Source organism: Haemorhous mexicanus, chromosome 3 (assembly GCF_027477595.1).
Source record: "Haemorhous mexicanus isolate bHaeMex1 chromosome 3, bHaeMex1.pri, whole genome shotgun sequence".
Taxonomy (NCBI): domain Eukaryota; kingdom Metazoa; phylum Chordata; class Aves; order Passeriformes; family Fringillidae; genus Haemorhous; species Haemorhous mexicanus.
Window position 1 is genome coordinate 52,055,229 of NC_082343.1, and position 21,702 is coordinate 52,076,930.

The 21,702-nt window shown below is 42.5% G+C and overlaps 1 protein-coding gene across 4 annotated transcripts in view; it reads right to left on the minus strand.

Annotated features, from left to right (window-relative positions):
* MAP7 (microtubule associated protein 7) overlaps nucleotides 1-19,109 on the minus strand; it is a 110,216-nt gene extending 91,107 nt beyond the window's left edge. The window contains exon 1 of one of the 4 annotated variants that reach the window (XM_059841794.1): nucleotides 18,966-19,109. In XM_059841794.1, the coding sequence (XP_059697777.1) occupies nucleotides 18,966-19,011 (46 nt within the window). In that variant the 5' untranslated portion in view covers nucleotides 19,012-19,109. Of the gene's footprint in view, nucleotides 1-8,045; nucleotides 8,253-18,965 lie in introns of those variants that run through there. The other 3 variants (XM_059841797.1, XM_059841795.1, XM_059841793.1) reach the window with 3 other exon arrangements.
* Between the last annotated feature and the right edge of the window lie 2,593 nt (nucleotides 19,110-21,702).

Genomic DNA, 21,702 nt, shown 5'->3' on the forward strand with positions numbered 1-21,702 from the left:
GGCCTCTAACATGCACTATTGAAGACCACTTGCTGTGATTAGAGATCAGTTGCAAAACCACAAATGTGACTTTTACCAGGAAACTCCTGCTTTCCCTGAAGCCATCTCTACAGACATTAGTTCCAAAAAAGGAGGGGTGCTTTATCTAACTGAATTTTCATTCCTGTGTGATAGGCATCAACTGGAAGACCTCTGTAATTTGGAATCTCTGCTACTTGCCACATTTTACAGCTCAGCAGATACCTATGCTTGATTTGTTCCATCTCTTAATTCCAAACCCAGTTTCTTCTTGTTGACAACTGCACAGACTAACTGCATAAAAATGTGCAGAAATATGGCCAATCCATGAGAAAAACTATGTTTCCTCCAGAGAGCTGAAGAGCAAAATTAGGCTTCAACAGATCTGAAACAACTGGATGGAAAATTATTTTTCCAAAATAAAAGGGAACAAAAATTTCAACAGACAATAAATGGCAATCTTGTACCACCATCCCATTGGTGCTACAGAAGGTATTCATCTACTTCAAAACAACTCAGAGTTCCCCAGCAGCAAAACACAGAGTACAGCTACAGGTCTGTGCCAGTACTGACAAAGCAGTTCAGTTTTCCACTGGTATAGCCTGCTCCAAACCCCTTGTCTCCTCCACTACAACAGGGACACAACTCTGCTTTCTGGAGAAACCTGCATCCAGGTTAAGCTGCAGTGACCTGCCTTCTGGAACTCCGTTTACTCTAGCCATTATCAGCAAGTTAATCATTTAAAGGAGAAAGTGAAGCTAGCATGCAAGTGGCTCCCCTCTGAAACTGCCAGCATAAAAAGAAAATTTATACCATCTGCATGTTACCCCTAGTCATTCCTCCCTTGAACTTGACTAAGCAGTTAAGGCTACATCTATACACTAAGATGGGGCTTGGGACAATTCAGTTACAGGTTTCATGGTTAAACCCAGAAATCAATATGAATTTTATGCAGAATTTAGTAAATGTGATTCCACTCTGCTGAAAAAGAAAAATAATTTACTTCAAGCAGCAAGTTTTCAAAATCCAAGTTTTAGAATACTCCCTGATTTTATTTCTGATATTTCATCTGCATTTTTATTTGTTTATTAAACATTGGCTCTTAGTGTCTCTTACATTCATTATACAAATCTGACCCATAGACATCAGTGTCCACTCAAACCATGCTTCAACTCAATGCATCTAAAACTCCTGAGTTTCAAGCAGTGCTTGGCTGCAAAAACAGTGCACTGTGAGATGCACCTTCAGTGACTGAAGGCAGTTCATTAAAACAGACCAAATTGCATCAATCATTGTGGCATTTTTCTGGAATATTACTGTTGTGGTCTGAGGTTGGGTAGACTAGATTAAATAATACCATAGCATGTCTCAGCAAACAAACAAAAAATCCCACACCCACAAACCACTTCTGAAGAGACCTCTGATAATACCACGAGACTCTTTTGAGATGCTGTCATTCAGAACTCTTAATTCTCAAATAACAGAAATACAAGGTCTCTAATTGTAAAGCACAGATTGAATTTAAAGAAGCCAGAAAAAATTAAAAAGGCACAAAAATTATTCTGTAGGTAGATAAGAAAGCAAAGAACACACACATGTGAGCTTGTGTAGGAAGAAAAATTATGTACTCCCACTGAATCAGCTGATCCTGGTAATACATAGAGCTCCATCACCACTCATGGCCACAAGCAATGCTCTAGGCCAGCGCTCATTAATTTCTCTGGAGTTCAACATGACAAGCAAAAGCTTTTCTCTTAAAAATAAATTCAGACTGCTACGTACCTGGGTACAAAGCCAGCTTAGAAGGAGTGAACAGATACAGCAGTTTCTGAGCAAGCTTTGCAAACAGCAGCAAGAGCACCAAGACTCTTGACAGAACCACAGTCACAAAAACATCAGGTGATAGAAGTGCAACATATTTCTTTTGAAAACATGAGCTTAGCTATTGCCTCAATTTTTCACAGCAAAATAAAAACATGGTACTACCTAGGTGTGTGTCATGCAGTACAATAGGACACAGAAATCCATTTCTTCTTGCTGTCAACTCATTCCAAAGTTGTGTTACTGCATGAAGTCCTCAAAATAGTATTATTGGCATATTTTCAGGGAATAAAGAATGCAACAAGACCTCAGAGAATTCCAGGATTCTTGGACAGATCTATCACTTTCCAGGTTTCTCTTTTTCCCCAAGAGAAATGGCCATGAACCTACATTCCCTTTACACTTATTTTCCACACAGAATCATATACCAAATTCCAGGTTTTTAAAGTCATGACTTTTACAGAGGTAATAGTGAATAGGGAAAAACTTCATTGCTTGCTGTCAATCTTTCATGAGTGGTGTTTCTGATACAAAAGCTTTCTTGAGAATTATCTCAAATAAACTGAACACCAATCTTTTTGCAACTTCAACAAGTACAGTAGTCAAATGTTGCATCCTGTTCTCACCAGGACAGTTCTGCTGAAGACCCTGTTATCATTTAGACCTTGGTTGAAATAACCCCATTTACTTAACAAAAGCTATTTTGCAAAATTCAGTCTTTCCTTAAAAGGGATTATCTTAGTTCACATGCCAAGTTCAACTGAATGCACCTTAACAAATAACTTAAAACTTTCAAAACTATCAGCATCATACTTTTTTTTACTTTTGCCGTCAATGCACTCAATGTCAAGTACACTCCCTGAGCACGTGAATAGACCATAGACTGCTTCCCCCCAAAAAACTAGTCACCAAAAGAACTGAACAAAATCCTCCAGAATCAGCAGTGGAAGCCTCTTCTCATGGGCCTGAGCTAGAAGTGTAAGATGATTCTCACCCAGCACAGATAAACATTGTCAGTAATCCCAGCACACACTTCAGTGAGCAGGCTGTGTTACAACACAAGCAAAGTCCTCAGACATTAGACTTTCACTCTGAAAGCCAGAGGGACTGAACACATCAGATTTGCTCTACTGGTAGACACATTCTCTGCTATTCCTCAAACTTCCAGCATAGTCTCTTTATTGCTTATAAATTTCTTCATGTTAGGATCTCTTTGTCATGGTTAAAAATAGGATGCTTCCTGCTACCTGGCACCTACAGCAATGAATGGGGACTCCCTACAAACAGAGGCAGCAGTTTCCTGAAAAAAAACACAAGTTCCTTTTGTACACCCAAGAGCTACACTGCAAACAATCAATGTAGGGCTTTTTAAAGAATGTACCTCCCAGACACCTTGAGAGGCATTTTAAAAGACCTCATTGCCATCTACAACTGCCTTGTGGGGGGAAGAGGAAGGGCAGACACTGATTTCTATGCTGACCAGTTACAGGACCTGAGGGAATGGCCTGAAGTTGTGTCAGGGGAGGTTTAGGTTAGAATCAGAAAAAGGTTCTTCACCCAGATGATGGCTGGGCACTGGAACAGGCTCCCCAGGGAAGCGGTCACAGAACCAATCCTGACGGAGTTGGAGAAATGTTTGGACAATACTCTTGGGCACATGGTGTGATTCTCAGGGATGGTCCTGTGATGGGCCAGGAGTTGGACCCCATGATCCTTGTGGATCCCTTCCAACTCACCTTTTTCTGTGATTCTATAAATAAATGTCCAGAGGAATCACAGATACTTTTGGACCCCTCTTCTCCCAGCCTTGGCTAGCAGAAAGAAGGTGCACAGACATCAGCAGAACTCACTGAAGGTGCAGGACACCAGGCCACACTGTCTGGGTTTTCAGCCCTGCCCCTTTACACAACCACCATCCAAATGAGAATTGGTTCCTTTCCCTCCTTCCATCCACTCTTTCCACTCACTTTGCCTCAAACGCAGATGGGCAAGATAGGGCTACATATTGTGAGAAAAACCTCCAGAACTTGATTTTGGTAAGCCAGTTCATCAGCCTTTAACAATTGCTCACTGTTTTGCCCCAAACAAACCGGAGGTCAGCCTCCTGACCAGCATCAAGAGGACCACTGAGAGCCACCATCCCAGGCAGTTTTGCTGGTTTAAAGTGTGGTGAAAGCCAGAGACTCTGCTGCCATTCTGGATCCTGCCTGAGGCACAGACTCTGCAGCGTGGGATAAAATTACACTTCCACACCCCATGCAATACCTGTTTTGTAAGTATACAGTTTCAGTTTCCAGGACTATCAGTTTAATGCCCTTGAAGATGCTAAGTTCCCTTTTCTTTCAGGCATTTTAAGTTTGCTTTGGGTGTAGACACACAGTAACAGACAACAACTGAACTTAAAGTTGGACAATCTGAGTCTAAAAAGAAATAGGTGTTTCACTAACACATGCAGAACATGGCAACTAAGCACCCAGTCATGATATAAGAAATCTCCTCCATGTCTCTGGAAGAACAAATCTTTCATCTGAAATGAGCACTATGCACAAACATTACCAGAACAGTTGCAAAATCTGCTGGTGATCACTGTCATTCACCAGAGGACTGAAAAAAGCCTTTTTCTTGTTTTCAAGATGACAAAGAATCAGTGCTACTGTTCAGAAAGCTAAGGCAGGTATGTCTAGCTTTGTATTAGCACTACTCGCTCAGCAGATTAGAGGTGTTTTGATGAGTTTTAAATAAAGAGGATGGTGAAGGATTCCATTGCTAAATTGAGACTTTTCATTAATTTGTCACCAATGTTGTAATTATTTCAGTTATTAAGTACTCAAATCCATAACCCAGAAACATGAGCATTGCTTTTCCAGACTTGTCAAGTGATAGTTTTGGAAACACATTATCAACAGTTGAGAAGGTCCTTCTCCTAAGAGAAAGGAGAGGAAGCATCACTTTAAATTTCATAAAATTAAGCAAAGTTTTAAGTCTACATCCAAGGAGCACAAAATTAACAGAGCAGAGGAGGGAAATCCTCTAAGGCAGATTGAATTGCTTGTGCCTGAATTCAAGGAATGGCTGAAGCTGAAATTCACACACATGGGATGGATACCTAATTAAACACTAATCTACTCAAAGTCATATATTTGTGATTTATGTACAGAACCACATACACACACATTCTCTTCAGTCACAGAAACAATATCTGTTTAACTACACAAGCTTTAAGGAAACATTGAGGCTGTTAAGTGTGTGGTTCTCTTCCTGTTTTGCCTGGTTTCTTCGTGAATATAGCTGCAGAACTACAGGAAAGCTGGTAACTAAACAAAAACCAAATCAAGTGCAGAATAAGCTTCTGTAAACCCATAGAAATTGTATTTGAAGAGTGCACTATGTAGCAAAATTCCTGTATGTTATAACAGGAAAGGAGAATAAATACTGTTCATAAAGGTAAAAAAGGATATTCAAAGTAATTTTTATTTGCACTCTTCTACTACACAACCGGATCTCAAGGCCCTGAAAGAGTGGGTGCCATACAGATATATAACAAATATGCAGGCCTTGTCCCAAAGCCAAGAGGAGGAAAGGAAGTTAAAATATTTGTTGAAAAAGCAGTAAATACAGTTCACATCAAAGCAAAGGAAACATCAGGAGTACATGGCTATAAAGGTCCCTGCATGCTTTTAATATCTCCAACATTGTCATTATTTATTTTCACTGGAGAAACAAACTCATTTTGCCTACCAGACTCCTCCAATTACAATGCAGACAGCCAGACAAGCAAAGGAATGGCCAGTACTAAAATCAATTTACAGAAAACCTCACAAAGGCCAGCCACTTTAAGATCCACATAAATATTTGTTTCCAAGATGATAAAACAACTCTCATAAAAAGTCTAATCAAGCCTTAGTAGTCTGAGAAGACCTGAACTATGAAAATATTGATTATTTTAAATCTTGTGATGATATAGAAATACTTTTAATGGAGAAAGGAACTTCTTTGGAGTATCAGAGCCATTAAAGGCCTCTTGGGTTTTAAACTGCTGTACAGACAGGTCTAGCATGATAACAGAAACTGCAGATGAAGACAACATTTAGCCCATCTCCCACAAAGATGACCCTGACTTAGAATGTGCTAGAGAGAAAAAAAACATTAATAAACATCTCATTAGCTGCAGGTGCTTGCTGAGCAAAAACAACAGGTAAAGAACTAAGAAAGGCAAACCCTGTAAAGAAGCAAGAGAAAACAGATGCTGAAGATTGACAAAAGCCCCATGTGGGTCCATCACCCAGTCAGAGCTGCACTGGAGTGACCTTTCTTGGTACCAGGTGAGAAGAACAGCACCCTGAGTACATGCATTCTTAATTACCAGGCCTTCCAGCCTAACCCACCTAATGACTGATAACATTCAAATGTACAGACATAGGTATTTACCCATAGGTATCACTGTGCTAATGGTGTTCTAGAGACACTATGAGCTATTTTAAATATTTAGTAAAATGAAAAGCAAATTAATATCCTTCCAGAATATATTGTACCATTTCCTATATTATTTCTCACCAGGAGCAGTCAAGGTAAGCTGACAAATTTTTTATCTTCTTAAAACTGCATGAACTTGTTTGCTTGCTATCTGTTCTACTGTTCACATGCATCTGCTTACATTTCACAGCAACAAGAGAAAATACAGGAATAATCAAAAATCAAATCTCAGTTAAAACAAGAGAGACAAAGGATAAGCACATATGTGTAGCTCCTGCAAGTAGAAAAGAGTAGCTAAGTCAACAAACTGTTGGGAAACTAGCAGTGCCATTGAACAAACCAGGCAAATTATTGATTTTTAGCTTTATGGACTGTTGACTCTGGAAACCATCCAGGGCATGATAAAGGAAAGTAATATGCTTCTTAAAACATTAAGAACTCAATAACCTCACGCTAGAGTTTGGATCTCCATTTTATATGGGCAGTTTCAAATACACAGAAGAGCAGGTAACTGCATACGCAAGACCCTAACATGACAGGCATATTAACAATGACTAGCAATATATATTTTATCATGAAGCTCTAACCAGCTAAGTTTATTACTATTCTGAGAAAAAAAAAAGTACAAGCTGCGAACTCAAAAAACCCCAAAAACAAGACCTGAGTTCTGAATTTGTTTGTAAAAGCTACCAAGCTAGCTATCTTTTTCCTTCAGAAAAATAAAATAATCAGTTAGCTGTAAATTATTCAGATCTAATAAATACACATACTATAAATTTGCTATTTAAATGCTTTCTAGGCTCTCCTGTTACATGGTAGAATGGTAATAACTGAAATTTAAAACAGTGTCTTGAGGCTCCAAACTAACATTTGTTTTGTAAACAAAAACTGGTGCAATCCACCCCTTCCCTCCACCCCCCCAGAAGGAGTGCACATACACACAGAACCACTCGAAGGAGAAAAAAAAAAAAAAAAAAAGCAGTCACAATTTCACAATTGTAAGTAGTAGAATCCCTGCCAGACTAAGAGAGTTTAAATAGTAGGCTCCATGTAGGAAATAGGAATTAAATTAAATAAGGCAGACAGTGGCTACACAGGCTTGACAGTCCTGCTATAAATCAATGGCCATCAGCATCCCTCTGCCATCACTGCTTACTACCCTAAGCACCATAAATATTTTTTCTTTAAAAATTAGTTGGGTTTGTGTTTTCTGTCTGTTTTGTTGTCACACAAAAAGTCAGCATATTAGAACCATGTGTGGTTTTTTATACTCTGCCAAAGGCACACTGCCCCTCCTGCACATGAGTGGAAGTATAGACAGTTTCATATTGTCTTTGGCAAAGCTGTCTTCTGTAGCAGGCAGGCACTGCATTCTGTACTCTCCAAGCCTACCCTTGTTTTTAACAGTTATTTACCCAGACTGTAAACAGAAGTCAAAGTAAACACACAGAAGCTCACTCATATGTTTCAGATGCAGGACCATTATCCCTACCAGAAGAAATGTGATTAAAAACTAACAAGTATTTTTTTCTTCATAGCCAAAGCAGCCGATTGCATAACAAGCCAAGGGATTTAAACACACCTATCATGCACAGCACATTTGTGAGTGCCAAACTGCACCAGTCACTTACAGACTCTCTGTAGCACACGGAGGAGCTAATAAAACACTGCTGTGCCTGCTGTGCAGCATATCCCACAGGCAGCCCTGATTGCACTGCAGAACAGCAACATACCTTTCAGTCTTGTGGAATTCCCATTTTTTTGCTGCTCATCCTCTTCATTAATGGTGAATAAACCTGGGGGATTTGGCCTGGCACTTTTCTTCAGTCTCTCTTGTCGGAGGGCAGTAGTTGAACCAAGCATGCTGCTGTTGCCTCTTGCTTATTAAAAAAAAGTAAGAAACTCCAGCCCCCGATTAGCCACTAGCTGCAACGCTGTCTGTTCATTTGAGCACTTGTAACAGATCCCCTATGGATAAGCAGTATGCAAACAGCTGACAAATACCAACATCTAGTCGGCAGGAAAGGCTTGCAGTCGTTCCCCTCCTTGAAGAAAAGCCCCAGTCAAAGGCACATGGGTTTGGATGATGCTCTTTGCTGTCTTAACCTGTTCAATCAGATCCCAGCCCACAGCTCCAGGTTCCTTGCAGCAGCACCTTCTTCCAGCTACAGCACACTAAAATATTCAGCACGCAGTACAAGAGGAGAAAATATGATACGCCGCTGTTAACAGTTGCCCTGACAACACGGACACATCCTAATCAAAGGAGGGTCTATGAGTGCTGTCTCCTCAGCTGCAGCGAGCCGGCCTTGGGAACGCTGTCTCCTGCACGCTTGTGGAGAGCTGGAAGCTCCCCGGCAGCAGGGGCTGCTCCTTCCTCCTCCCCAGGCAGCGGGAGAATGGAGCTGCGGTTGCACAAGCAGATGAGCACAGAGTGAAAAGAAGCCTGGAAGGCGCCAAGCATGAACCTGCTTTTTGCTCAGCTGTTCTGCTTATTCATGTTTAAAAATTTCAGCCTAACCCTAAAACAATGAGTCCTCTTCTGTATTTGCATGTGCTGGGTGTCGTGTGTGCCACCGCCCCCCCACCCCCTTAATCACCTTCCTATGCAGTACATACCTTTTGCATTAGGAATGCATACACCCTCAATTACAGGCAGGTGTTGGAACATTCTTTTCCACAGGTGAAAACGCAAAAATGAGAATTTCTAGCTTCTGTGGAAATCATGGGCCAACAAAATTCTGAAAATTCTGTACCACACCATTAGTTTTTACAGCACCAACCATTACCATACACTTTTCAAAATGAGCAAAGTCCAAACAGCCCAGGTAGTTTTAGTTAATTGATTTCCCTCATATGCTGGCATTCTGGATTTTCTTAAGCCATTTACAACACAATGCTTGCTCACAAGTTTTGCAATCTGAATGTTTAATCCTCCGCAGCTGCAAATGCCACTATGCAATATGCCGGATATTTCACCTGAGAGACATCTTTAACTTCATCCACTTCCACCTCAATTCAGTGCGTGCTCACTATTTCAAAATGCTACTGAAGAAAAACTGACAGCTAGAATCACTCTATAATTTTAAAAGGACATTATTTTTCCTCACTTCAGGGCTGTTTTGTTTTGGTTGGTTTTTTGTTTGTTTTTTTTAAGGGAATCTTGATGTAACCTGATCAGCCACCACAAGATGGCACAGACATTAGCTGACAAGTCTGTAGGTGGCTCATTGAAAACTGCAAGTTACACAGATGTATGTGATCGCCTCAACGACACAGGTAACAAAACCAAAGAAGTGTCAGAATTTATGACATGAACTATGCTGACTGCCACAGTGGCCTGGGATGCTCTTTACAGAGGATGCCTGGATCATGCTCAGCTGGCAGGATAGCTCTGTCCTTGCACATCTCAGGCTCACGAGCCAGGATCACAGCGGATGGAGAAGAACACAGCACCACCTGAAGGCTCAGCTGTACCGTTCTTCCCCCTCCAGCACAGCCACAAAACACCCAACCAAAACAGAAGCATTTTGCAGGACCAAGCCCAGAGCCCACCTCTAGTATGGATTTCCTCCTGTCTATGTCCTGCCTCTTGGCTACACCTTGGACTCTGGGCGTACACGGAAGCTGCACATGGTGACATTTGTCTGCAGTTAGAGACGCTTTATACTACAGGGCGTGGACAAAAGAGTAAGGAAAGAAGCTCCAAGACAAGCTGCTCTTTGCCTCAGCAATTTGCCTTCTGGCGTTTATACAGGCACCACTACTTTATTCCATAAAGAGAAGCAGCTTCATTCCTCAAATCCCATCCACCTAACACCTCCCACAAACGCTACATAACAGAACACACATCATCACAGAAAGCGGACAGTGGTTAGAACCATCACAATTTTTCACACGTGCCAAGACTTGCCAACAGAAAAAGGTAATAGAAAACAATATTTATATGGCAGCTTCATTAAATATTGCTCCACCCTGTTTCACTGCTTTAAGTCACTAAGTAAGGATTTCTACCTTTTAAAAATTATGTTTAATCACCTTTGATTAGAAAGTCCTTAAATAGGCATTTCAAAACATGTAAGAAGTATATAGCACACAAAAATACACCTGACTGCAGCAGCTTCTCACCTCACAGGTTTGTTTACTGTTTCAGCATGTCCATTTCCCTATTATTGAAGGAGTCATGCAGAACAGCTACAGGACTGAGAATTACTTCCGTGGTCCTTGCAGGATCCCCCACACCCATAAGAGTGACTTGCCCTCCATACAAAACGTAGTAATAACCAAGTTTGATGCTTCAGGGGCTGGTGCAGATGGATTTGAGCAATGACACACAGGCAACTGAGGTGTTGGTACATTTTTCTTCCTGTTGACTTACTAATGCAGAGGTGACAGAGGAAAAGTATCAACAGCACATTCAGCTTACACAGCAAGATTTTATTTCACGGTCCCTGTGGTTAACAACTATGCCAGCTCACAACAAGTTTCCAAATGCCTAATAAAATGCAACCTACTACATATAAGAGACACCTATTATAATAAAAACCTCCCATAACTTTGGGCACTTGGGCAATTTTTTTTTTCTGAAAAACATTCCTAAAAATACTATTAAACATACATTAAAGGTACCAGCACTTCATAAGAGACTGTACTGACAGCTCCCCCTTCCTCAATCCAGTGGTTTAAGGTAGAAAAAGAAGTTCCTGAGGTATTCCTAGCAGGAAAGCTTTGCTTATTTCAGCCTCATCTGCATGGGAGCTTCTATATGAAAACTGGGATGAAAGCAACATTCCCCTGAGGGAACAAAGGGGTGGATAATTTTTTTTAGGAACAAGGCTGTTAAACACTAAAAAAAAAAAAAAAAAAAGACAAAAAACCAATTTCCTTAAATAATCCCTAATGATATTTTTTCCCCCTCTAACCATTAGTCATCCATGTTTTTGCCATTAAAACAATCACAGCTGAGCTCTCTAACTGATGGAGTAAAACTCGAGAGAGAGAGAGAGAGAGAGAGAGAGTGAGGGCAACTGTGTATCTTTAGGGCACTAGGTCATTTATGGGTTTTCCTTTTTACAACACCTGCAAGCTGATTATCAGTCAAACCATGACACTTAAACACACCCACTTTCACCCACTGGATTCTATAGGTATAATTACCTGCACAAAATATCATCTGATGTGCAGCAGTCTTTAACAGCAGTTTAACAAGGACTATTAGGACACTTATATCATTATATGGGAAATGTAAATATTTATGACAACACGCTGAGAGATGTTTCTGCTTTACCATCAGGTATTAAGACTTGATATATTTACCTATGAAATGAAAGGAAGTGGAAACCAGTCACCATGGCTGAACTCTAGATTTGCTATCTTCTTTCATCAACAGGATTTTTTCATTCCCTGTAAACTATCCAAACTGTCCATGAAGCTCATTACTGTGATTTAGAGTATAATGAATTGCACATAACTTTACATTCCACAGCCACTACCTTGTGAAAGCTTCCCCTCAACTTGCATGTATTTTGTATCAAGAAATAGATCAAGTAAATATATTATTTTAGCATACATTCCTTTACAGACTGCCACTATTTCATTGTTATTTCTGATTTTCTTACCACTGAAGAGGTTCAGGGCAAGGTAAATATATCTCTCATATTTTTATGACAAGAAAGGATATAGAATTTTGCTTTCACAATCATGTTTTCCCTGTGTGAAACAATAGGGTTCCATTGGGAACTAGGTTCCAAATGTTTCTTTCTTGGGGGAAAAAAAGATCAGGAAAATTCAGTTAAAATCTCCCATCCTGTTCTGCAAAAACATTACAACAAAAAATTTTAACATATCTAATCATCAAAATACACAATTCATATTTTGTATAGATTTTCATATTTTCAATATTAATCATCTCTGTCAAAAGCTTTTTCTAAGAACTCATTTAAAAATACATATTATAGGTAGTGCTAGATCATACAAAATCTCAAATTTGAAAGGATCCATAAAGATCAACTCCCCATGCCTCACAGGACAATGCTGGAATATACATACACTAACTAAACTCCAAACTCAATCTATTCCTAGTTTTCTTCAGGAATCATATGTCTGTTTACTTTCTACTTCACTAGGTTTTAAATCAGGAAGTCATGCCTAAAAGATGGAGAAAGTAGGGCCTTTTTTTTTCCTACTCATATGAGAAAACAGCTATTTATCCAGCCTTAAAGGACTGGAAACCTCCTTTTTCTATGGCATTTAAATCTTGGACAAAACAAACTAGCCTTAAAAAGAAAGGCAGGATTCATCCCCACACCTCATTTTGGGATTTTTTACAGTTAACTTGGAAATAGCCAAAATAGCCACTGTATCAGAAAAAACACTTTCTTCCATTAAGTCAACCACTGTCTCAAACACCCAATTTTTTCCACTGCTGCTCTCTATTTTCTCTTCCTTCCACCTCTTGTTTTACAAAAAGGACACATAATAACCTTGTCTTTATGGAGGTTTCTAAGTTTCTCTTCAAAGATATCTCTAAGGCCTCACTTTTATATACAAGATAATAAAGGACCAGCCAATTATTTTTACTGCAGTAAATAAAATTTAATTTTACTGAATTATTTTTAAACAACTTCAGTATATAAACATCTGATATAATAATTGATTTCTTCTTTTCCTCTTCTTGGAAGGAAAAAATGCCTCTTGAATTAATCAGTAAGAGTATAAAATGCTAGAGAATAAGAAGGGAAGCCTTCATCCCAGTTTGCTGCTCTGCTGACATGCACGGCGCCACACACTGGACCAGGGGCTGTTAAGAGCTCCTCAGAAGTGACTAGGCAGAAGGTAAGTGTTAACTGTTCCCCCTTCTGTCAAAGAAATCTAAACCTGTGTGCATTTCCATGCATAGGACAAATTTAGGAGAGGGCTAGAAGCCCTACCCTGTTTCAAACTCATTCATCAGCACAAAAAGGCACAGGAACATGAGGAGCTCATCAAGAACTTAATCAAGAGTCTCATTGTTCACAAACACTTTCCACCCATACACACCAATAAAACAATCAAATACAAGACTTACATTAACAAGTCTGTCACATATTTTAATTAAATTGATTTGCATAGTATGACTAATTATAAGCATTACACAAGGCACCATGATGAATCAAAAACATAAATGATCATTCTTAGTCAACACTCTTTATTTATATATAACAGAATGATGTTGGATCAGGCCCTATAGTAGAACATATCATGTAACTTCAACCAAAGGTCAGTTAAATAATGAAAGGCAGCAAGGAATTGGGAGTTCACAGGACAGTAGCAAACAGGAATTTGGTAGAAGACAGAAGTTATGAATTCTAATTACCCTACAACTAATAGCCAGGGCAATGCTGTCACTGCTTCTCTTCTTTTTTTAGAATGCCTGGGTTTAATACATGTCAAGAGAACCAAGCATTTGTATAGCACTCAAAATTAAGAGCACTTTTGTACATACTAAGTTTTAAGTAGAAATTAATACTTCAAAGACAAGGCTCCAAGCTTTTTTTCACAGAAACAGGGACATGAAAGAAAAGGAACTATGCCAAGACCAAATTAAAATTTTTTCCATTGTTGTATTACTGGCATTACTATCTGATGGATGGAATCCTGTGAACTGTATTAATTACCAGTGTTAATTACCAGTGCTTTCCTGACATCTTCATTCCCAACATGTTTCTTAGAGGATGACCAAGATGTCTGGACTTTTGGATAAGGGAGAACAGAGTTTCAGATAAAGAGACAAGGATATATTTGGAGACGTCAGTACTTTATTTCTCCCCATACTAGTCTCACAGCAACTCTCCTTCTGGAGCACAAACCATTCCATCACCTCTCTGAAGAATCTCACTGTCAACAAGAGTCAGGGTTTCTAACTGCGTTTATATGAACAACAAGGCAGCCTAGTCCTGCATGTCATCTGAGCAGACACCTTACAGTTGTTTCCCCTGAACTCTGACAGATCTCCTAGAATACATATTTTCAAGCTTTGTCCCTAAATCCTACTTGTTTTCATGAAAGCAACTATGGTACGACTCCAGAACCAACACTAAAGGAGAGCTGCAAAATTAAACCTGAAGCAGCTTCACAAACACACCATTTCTCATGCATGTGTAAGGTAAAAAAGGAATATAATATACACAGAGCGTTTTCTGCCATAGTTCCTGGCAGACCACTGCATTTCTCTGAGAGAGGTCCTACAGAGGGGATCCCCTCCCTGAAGGAAGGGCAGGTACACAAAGAGAGTCACCACAACAGCAGCAGCAGCACACTGCGGCTTGTATTGTGGATGTAGACTTATTTCTTCAAGCAGAAAAGAAAGTATGTGTATGTTGTTGCAAGATGATACAGTATTTACATAATTGAGGCAATTATTTCTCTGATCATTTAATTACCTTTAACACCACAAATAGTTTTCAGCTCTAAAGTATTAAATTTGTTTATCTGGGGTAATAATAAATCATGCAAATAAAATATTAGCCATCTCAGAGTACTGTAAATTTACAACTTTCTGCAGTTTGAGACAGCACATACACAAGTACATCTCTTTTCAAAATTAAGCCCAAGGAAAACAGCAATGCATACTACTTTAACTAAATTAGTAAAACTTCTCTTTCTGTACTGGAAGTACCACATAAGCCAGCTGTTTGACCATCACTTAACAGGCCTGATTCTTCTTAAACTCATTATTGTTTTTTAGGGACAGTGTTTGGCTTTGGGGCTTTTGTGCATCTGTGTGTGTAGAGTTATTATGGTTTTGAACTTTTTGGGGGGGGGATTTTTTTGGACAGGGTTGGATTTTTGTTTTTGAGTTTGTGGTTCTTGATGTTTGTTTCACACACACACCCCCCTCATTCTTTCTTTTTTTTTTTTACACTAGTAATGCTGGGAGTAGGTGGGTGGAGAAAGACAGCCTGATTCCCATTAAACAATAAGCATGGAAAAAGGCTCATTCAAACTTTTCCACATTGTTAGTCCTTGCACAGACATTACTTGACCAACAAGAGATACCCAGTACTTGATCAGCTTTCTGAAGTTGAGGATTTTAACCTAAATTTAATTTAGTTGTATAATTTTCATTCTACAAAGTACTGATAAATCTGAGTCTCTGTGCATTCAGTACTGCCTCAAAAATCGTTAATGTGGGACCAAAGATATAATCATAGGCTCTGAGACACGATTTCATAGTTTGAATAGCTTTTCATCAGAGGGGAGGTGGCAATAGAAGAACTGCAGATCCACGATTTATGTATTAAAAGATAGAAAGGATTCCCAATGTGCTAACGTTTAGATAATCACGGATGGAAATCAGAGCACGCCCACCACACACAAGCATCAACACCTGCAGCGTTTGTGAGTGCACACCCTCGAGGCAGTCCCCGTCTCCCCACACCTGGAAACAGCTCCCGCTGACACTGTTTACGGTACGGGGAGCACAAGGAGCCCTGGCCGGGGCAGAGGTGACCCTCGGGCGGTACCGCAGCCTGTGCTGGAGCACCGCGACATCCCCCGGTGCCGGTGGCTGGGCACGGGCATGGTCCATCCCCTCCTCCGGCCATAGTGACCAGCGGCGCCCTGCACCAGGCAGCTCCCCTGGAAAGGACATGAATCGCCTGAGCCGGCCCGAGAGAAAAAACCCACGTGTCACAACACCGTCGTGTAAATCCTCCCCAGCAAAACACGTCGGAACCGCTGGGAAAGAGCCATGGGAACCAGAGCACGCCTTCAGCTCCCAGACACTGTATGCTTTCTGCACTTTTCTGTTTTCTCTAATCATTTATCTGTTTGTCAGGAAAAAAATAAACACAGTAAAATGAAATTTGATTTCTTCTCAGATGGAGAAAGTACCAGGATAAGCCACACAAGCCACCATTCACTGACATGACTTAAAGGGCAGATTTGTTTTGCTGTAAAAAGCAGAGTAATACTAAGCTCACTTAGAAGAAAGAACTAACTACAACAGTACACAAAACCACAGCATTAAAGCTTCTTTGCAACGTTACAAACACATAGTTCTCTCTGTTATTCCAGAGCTTAAGCAAATCGTTACCTGTGCACAGAGCTGGCCAAGGCAGCCCAGAGCACGCATGGGGAACTCTCACAGGCAGAGACATGCCTATGTTTATGGATGGGCAGCCATAAAATGAGGTGCCTCAGAAGCTTCTCCATGTGGAACTCCCCACAAGAGGGCTCCTCTCATCTCAGGAATCACTGAAGAGCTCGTTAGCACTGTTAGATGCTCGAGTAGCTATGACAGAAAAATTCTAACTGGTGTAACTTAGTATATCCCCTGAGCACTGTACTCACTTTGACATCTATAAATTTATGAATGGCAGAATTAAAAAAACCCTTCACCCTGATAATTAAGCCATTTACCCAAAGAAAGCTAGTTAAGTGCAGCAGACCACCTGCCAATAAAGGGATCCACTTGCAACATCCCCCTGCAAAACCCTTGTTGTGAAGTTGAAGCTTTCCCCAGGATCAGCCCTGAAATTCCATGCGTGTAACCACAGGAGGCAAGGAAAGAAACAAACCAGCCACGCACCACAACACACACACAGAGCTTTGTTTTTTCAACAGAGGCAATAGTTTGACCAGTAGCTAATTTCACCACACACAGATGGGATGTTGACCTTCCTGAGGAGCCGGATCCAGACACAGGTGTTCCGCCTGCAGAGCAGACTGCAGCCAAAGCCATCTGCATGGCCGTCCCTGGGCACACACATCTGCTCACTCATGAATGGACCAAAGAGCCACAGAGCAGATCCCTGATGTGCTTTTAGGTCGTTCCTGTTTGTGAACACCTGCAAAGCGGTCCCTGTGATAACTCAGAGACCTAAAAGGATCTCAGCAGACAACAAACTTCACAGAAAAGCTTCACAGTTAAGCACAGAAGTTTATCTCTGACATTTCACTCACAAAGAAGTTTCAAATGAACTTTGACAGCACAAAGTAAGTTAAATTCAAAATACTCAAGAACTTATGCAAGCAGATCCTTCAGTCTACAGACGTCCCAATGAGTAAAAGTTCAACAAAGCAGCCTGAAATGAAACTATAAAGCAAACACAGAATAAATCTCAGCACGTAAATAATTTTAAGACAGAACATATGCAAAATACACATCAATTATTGACTCATTTCTAATTTTGGTAGGTAATTATAAAAAGACTGATAATCCAGTTTTTTTTTTTAAAAATCACATCAGCAGTATAGGGTAGAGAACTGGAAAAGAGTTTGTTAGAAATGGCTTCAAAAAACCAGGCAGTTCTTTCTGTGGAAAGTGAAGTCAATGTGGTTGCAAACTGCGAAACACATAGTAACACAGATGCACATCCTTTCTGAAGCTGAACTTTAGAGTGATACCTGGGAGCAACTTGTAAGGATTTCTGAGCTATGCTCTATACTTCTAATGAGGACAGCACTTGGATAGTTCTGCCCACAGTCTTTGCTTCTAACTGCATGTCTGCATTACATAAAGTTTGTATTAAAAAAAAAAAAAATATTATACTGAGAAAACACAATCAGCCAACAGCCATATGGCCTATTCATATGCTGTTTTGATATAAAAACTCACTCTTTGATTTAGAGAAAAACTTGAACTTATGCTAGAGAAGGACTAGCAAAGGGTGAGTGGAATGGGACTGGGGAGGAAGGTAAAAAAGGAAAAAAGGAGAGGACTAAAAGTTGGACTCAGACTTCACAGTCCAGCAAGCAGCAAAAGCAAACCGCATCCGCGCCTACAACAGTGATACAGCGGTCGATCCGCTTGCGTAAGCCAAAATCTCCTCCCTGCACCCTCCTCGCCCTTAGGGCCAAAATAAAAGCGAGTTAAAACAGTCTCGCAATGTACATCCCTCCACAGAGGAGACGCAAGGACATCTCCCCTCTTTCCCTGTAGAAAACAAGGGCTTGCAGCAGCCCGTCGCTCGCACGCGTTTGAGGCGCAGCCAAACCCCGCAGCGAGCCTCGCTCGGCAGCACCGGGGCGCTGCCACCAGGTACCTTGACCCTGCCGAGCCGTCCCTCCGCCCTCGCCGGGGCTCACCCTGTCCCCGTTAGCAGCGTCTTGCGGCTGTCCACCCGCCCTTACTGCGGGAGCTCGGCGCTACCTCAAGCCCCGGTCAAAGCCCGCAGTCCGGCGGCCGCCCCCTCCAGACCCCTTCCTCGCCGGGCGGCTCCGCACCCCGCGTTAGCCCCGCCGCCGTGCGGGCGCTCGGCAGCACTCCGAGCCCTCGGAGCGGAGGCTTCAGAACGACCAGCGGCGACCCGGGAACGACGGCGCGGCCCCGTCGATGCCCCTGCGCGGGGTCGGGAGGGGTGTCGCTGCTACGGCGGGCACGGTTCGGGCGCGCCGGCCCCTCCAGCGCGGCTCTGCCCACCGCCCGGGCCGACCCCCCCCCGCTGTCCCCGGCCGGACCGCGGCGGTGCCCGGGGAAAGGCAGCGAGTCCCCGCACGGCCGGGCGGCCGCGGAGCGCCCCCGCACCTGTTGCGGGCGAGGCCGCCGCCGGGCCCTGCCGCTCTCCCGCTCCGCACGGCGCCCGCAGCCGCCCGGGAGCGCAGGGCCCCGCAGCCGCGGGCCGATCCGCGCCGCCCTCCCGCCGCCCCGATCGGTCGCAGCCCCTGCTCACCTGCGGGCCGCCGGCGCGGGCCGGTCCTGCCCGCGGCCTCCGCCATGTCGCCTCCCGCTCGCCGAGCGCGGCTGCTCCGCCCCGCGGCTCCGCGGCCCGGGGCAGGTGAGCGCCACGTCCCCCGCCCCCGCCCGCGGCTCTGCCCGGCAGCAGGTGAGGGCGGGACCGGCGCCCGCGGCCCGGGAGCAGCCGCCTCTGACGGGCTGGAGGCGTTTATGCGGCGGCGGCGGCGGTGGTGGTGGTGCGGAGGCGGTTGCCCGCACTCCCGGCCCCCGCGGCGGTCCGGGCTGCCGAGGTGCCGCTGTTCACACAGGTGTGATTAGTTTTTTCTTCAGAGCAGCTCCCGCCGCATTGGCACAGCTCGTTCGGTACCGGCGCCGAGAGAAAAAACAGGTTTGGGGATGCTCGCCATCTCGACAGTAGGTGGGAGGAGTGGCGGCCGCCTCACAAGCCCAGGCGATGCGCCGCATCGTGTGGGAAAGAGCTGCACTGCTGTAGACTCGTTCCTGCGGCACGTGCTCCTAAACAGTCGATTTAAAGCTGCGTGCAACGCCTTGCTTCCAAAATAAAAAAAAAGCTCTGTGAAGAGCTGTATCAGTCACTTCTGTAAAGGTCATGGTCCTGTTACCTTTCCTATGAGTTTGCCTTAACTTGCTTTATGCTGCTTTTCAGGCTCGTAAGAGTGTTTCTCTTTAAAGTGTTCTAGTCTGGATCAAAACATCATTTAATATTTCATCTGCTTGTAGGTAGCACCAATCATCAGAACTACAGGTAAAGGAGGGTGGGTGAATTGGGGAACTCATAGGAGGCCGCTGTGGGTGCAGGCAAGCAGGTGGAGAGGGGCAGCTCCCTTGGTCTGGTGTACTTGGACCAAGCAAACTTCAGTCACCACACAGAGCACCCCCATTTCATAAACTGCTAAGTTCAGAGCACGAGGTCTTCTAGGGGAAGGAGAGATTAATATTTTGCTGTTGCATCAAGAGCCATTTGTGCTCTAAAACAAGGAGTTTGGGGCTTGGGTGATAAACACACCCTGTGGCTTGTGGGCAGGAGTGTCTGTAATAGAAGAATAGGCTGGGCTCTATGCTGAAAAGTGCAAAAGACAGCAAAATCAGCACTGCCTTGGCTGAGTTTTCACTTCTGTGCTCCCTTAAGGGAGGTGTAAAGGTGTCTCTCAGTCAGTTTGAGCCCTGGATTAGAACAGCACTCATCAAGGACAAGGATGTTATCCACGTGCAAAGACAGTGGTATGCCTTATGTCAAAATGTTGCCCTCAGCAACATCCTGCACCAATGTAATCTCCAAGCCCTCACTTGTGGTCCATCCCCCACCAGCATATTCTGGGAGCCAGGCTGAAGAATCCCAGGCTGACCTGATGAACATCATCCTAAAGTGTTATGTCATGTTTTGTCTGAGGATGTAAAAAGTAACATCTGCTACAATCTATATGAAGTAGCCTGATGTAGGGATCTTGCATAAGCTTTTGTGCACAGATCTAGTGTCTGTATGGATTAGCTGGGCTGCTTAGGAACCACATTCAGACCAGAACTGCTGGAGGAGCCTAGCCTGGGCATGGATCAGATCCAACAGAGTCTCACCATGGAGAATACAGAACTGATTGCTGAGCAATGCTGCTGAAGCCACCTTGGGTCTGGTGAAGGCAGCAAAGAACTATAGGAGTTAATTCCAGCTGGTTCCGGGCTAGGTCTCATGTTCAGTGGAAACCTCAAGCACGCTTCTTTCTCCCTTACATAGCTGGCATTTCTGAGCAGCCTGAGTCATAGAGAACAGGCTGCATGCTTTCCAAGTAAACAGAGCAGTGCAATTACCTTTCAGTCATACTGCATGAAACAGAGGTTTTCAAAGCTGGACTAATACAGGATCATGCTTCACACAAAAATCAAATTAGGGAAGTTCATTGTCTTAGGGTTACTTCTCAATGGGTGAAGTCTTTTTTAAGTTTTGGGTTTTACAAGTCAGCTTCCACCTCTGGTCTTTCTAGAGTTTAAAATTACCTTGAAAAATGTAGTGTTTTCTTCTGTAATAGCAGTAGAAATTGCTAAACAGTAGCTATGTTTCTAGTGAAATGCAGTGAAGTTTTTGGAATGAGTTGAATACATCTGTGCCTAAAAATCAATAAAACCATCTTCAGAGTAAAAAAAACTGACTAAAATTATTTAATCTACTGTTCTGTATCTTATTTTTTTAATACATAATTGTTGCATTGTAGCCAGCAAAAGTTACTGTACATACATTAGGACAATGTGTTTACATTAAAAAAAAAAAAAATAATTTCCTTTGAAAATACCTGCTAGACCTGAAAAATTAAGAGCATAAGCCTTTTACTGGTTACCAAGGCTTATGAGAAAAGAACTAGCTTCTTGTCCTGGCAAGTCTTACCCACAATGGAATTTTTTGCAGCTGCCCCAGAAGGATCTGTTGATACCCAGTGCTAGAATAGTGGAGTGACAATGACAGTGGATGGACAGGGAACACCCACCACCCTTTTTCATTACACATGAGAAAAAAAAAATCATCTGCATAAACAAAAGCAGAAAAAGAAACAACAGTTTACAATGACTATTCAGTGCATGGAGGCAGGACTTTTCATTTCTCAAGTCAAGTACAACACCCAGAGAAGAATTTTGTTTGGTCTTGGCTTGTTAGTACTGTAATTAGACTGAATAGAAAAACCAAGAAAATATTTAATGCTATGGTTATCATTCTCAAATCACAG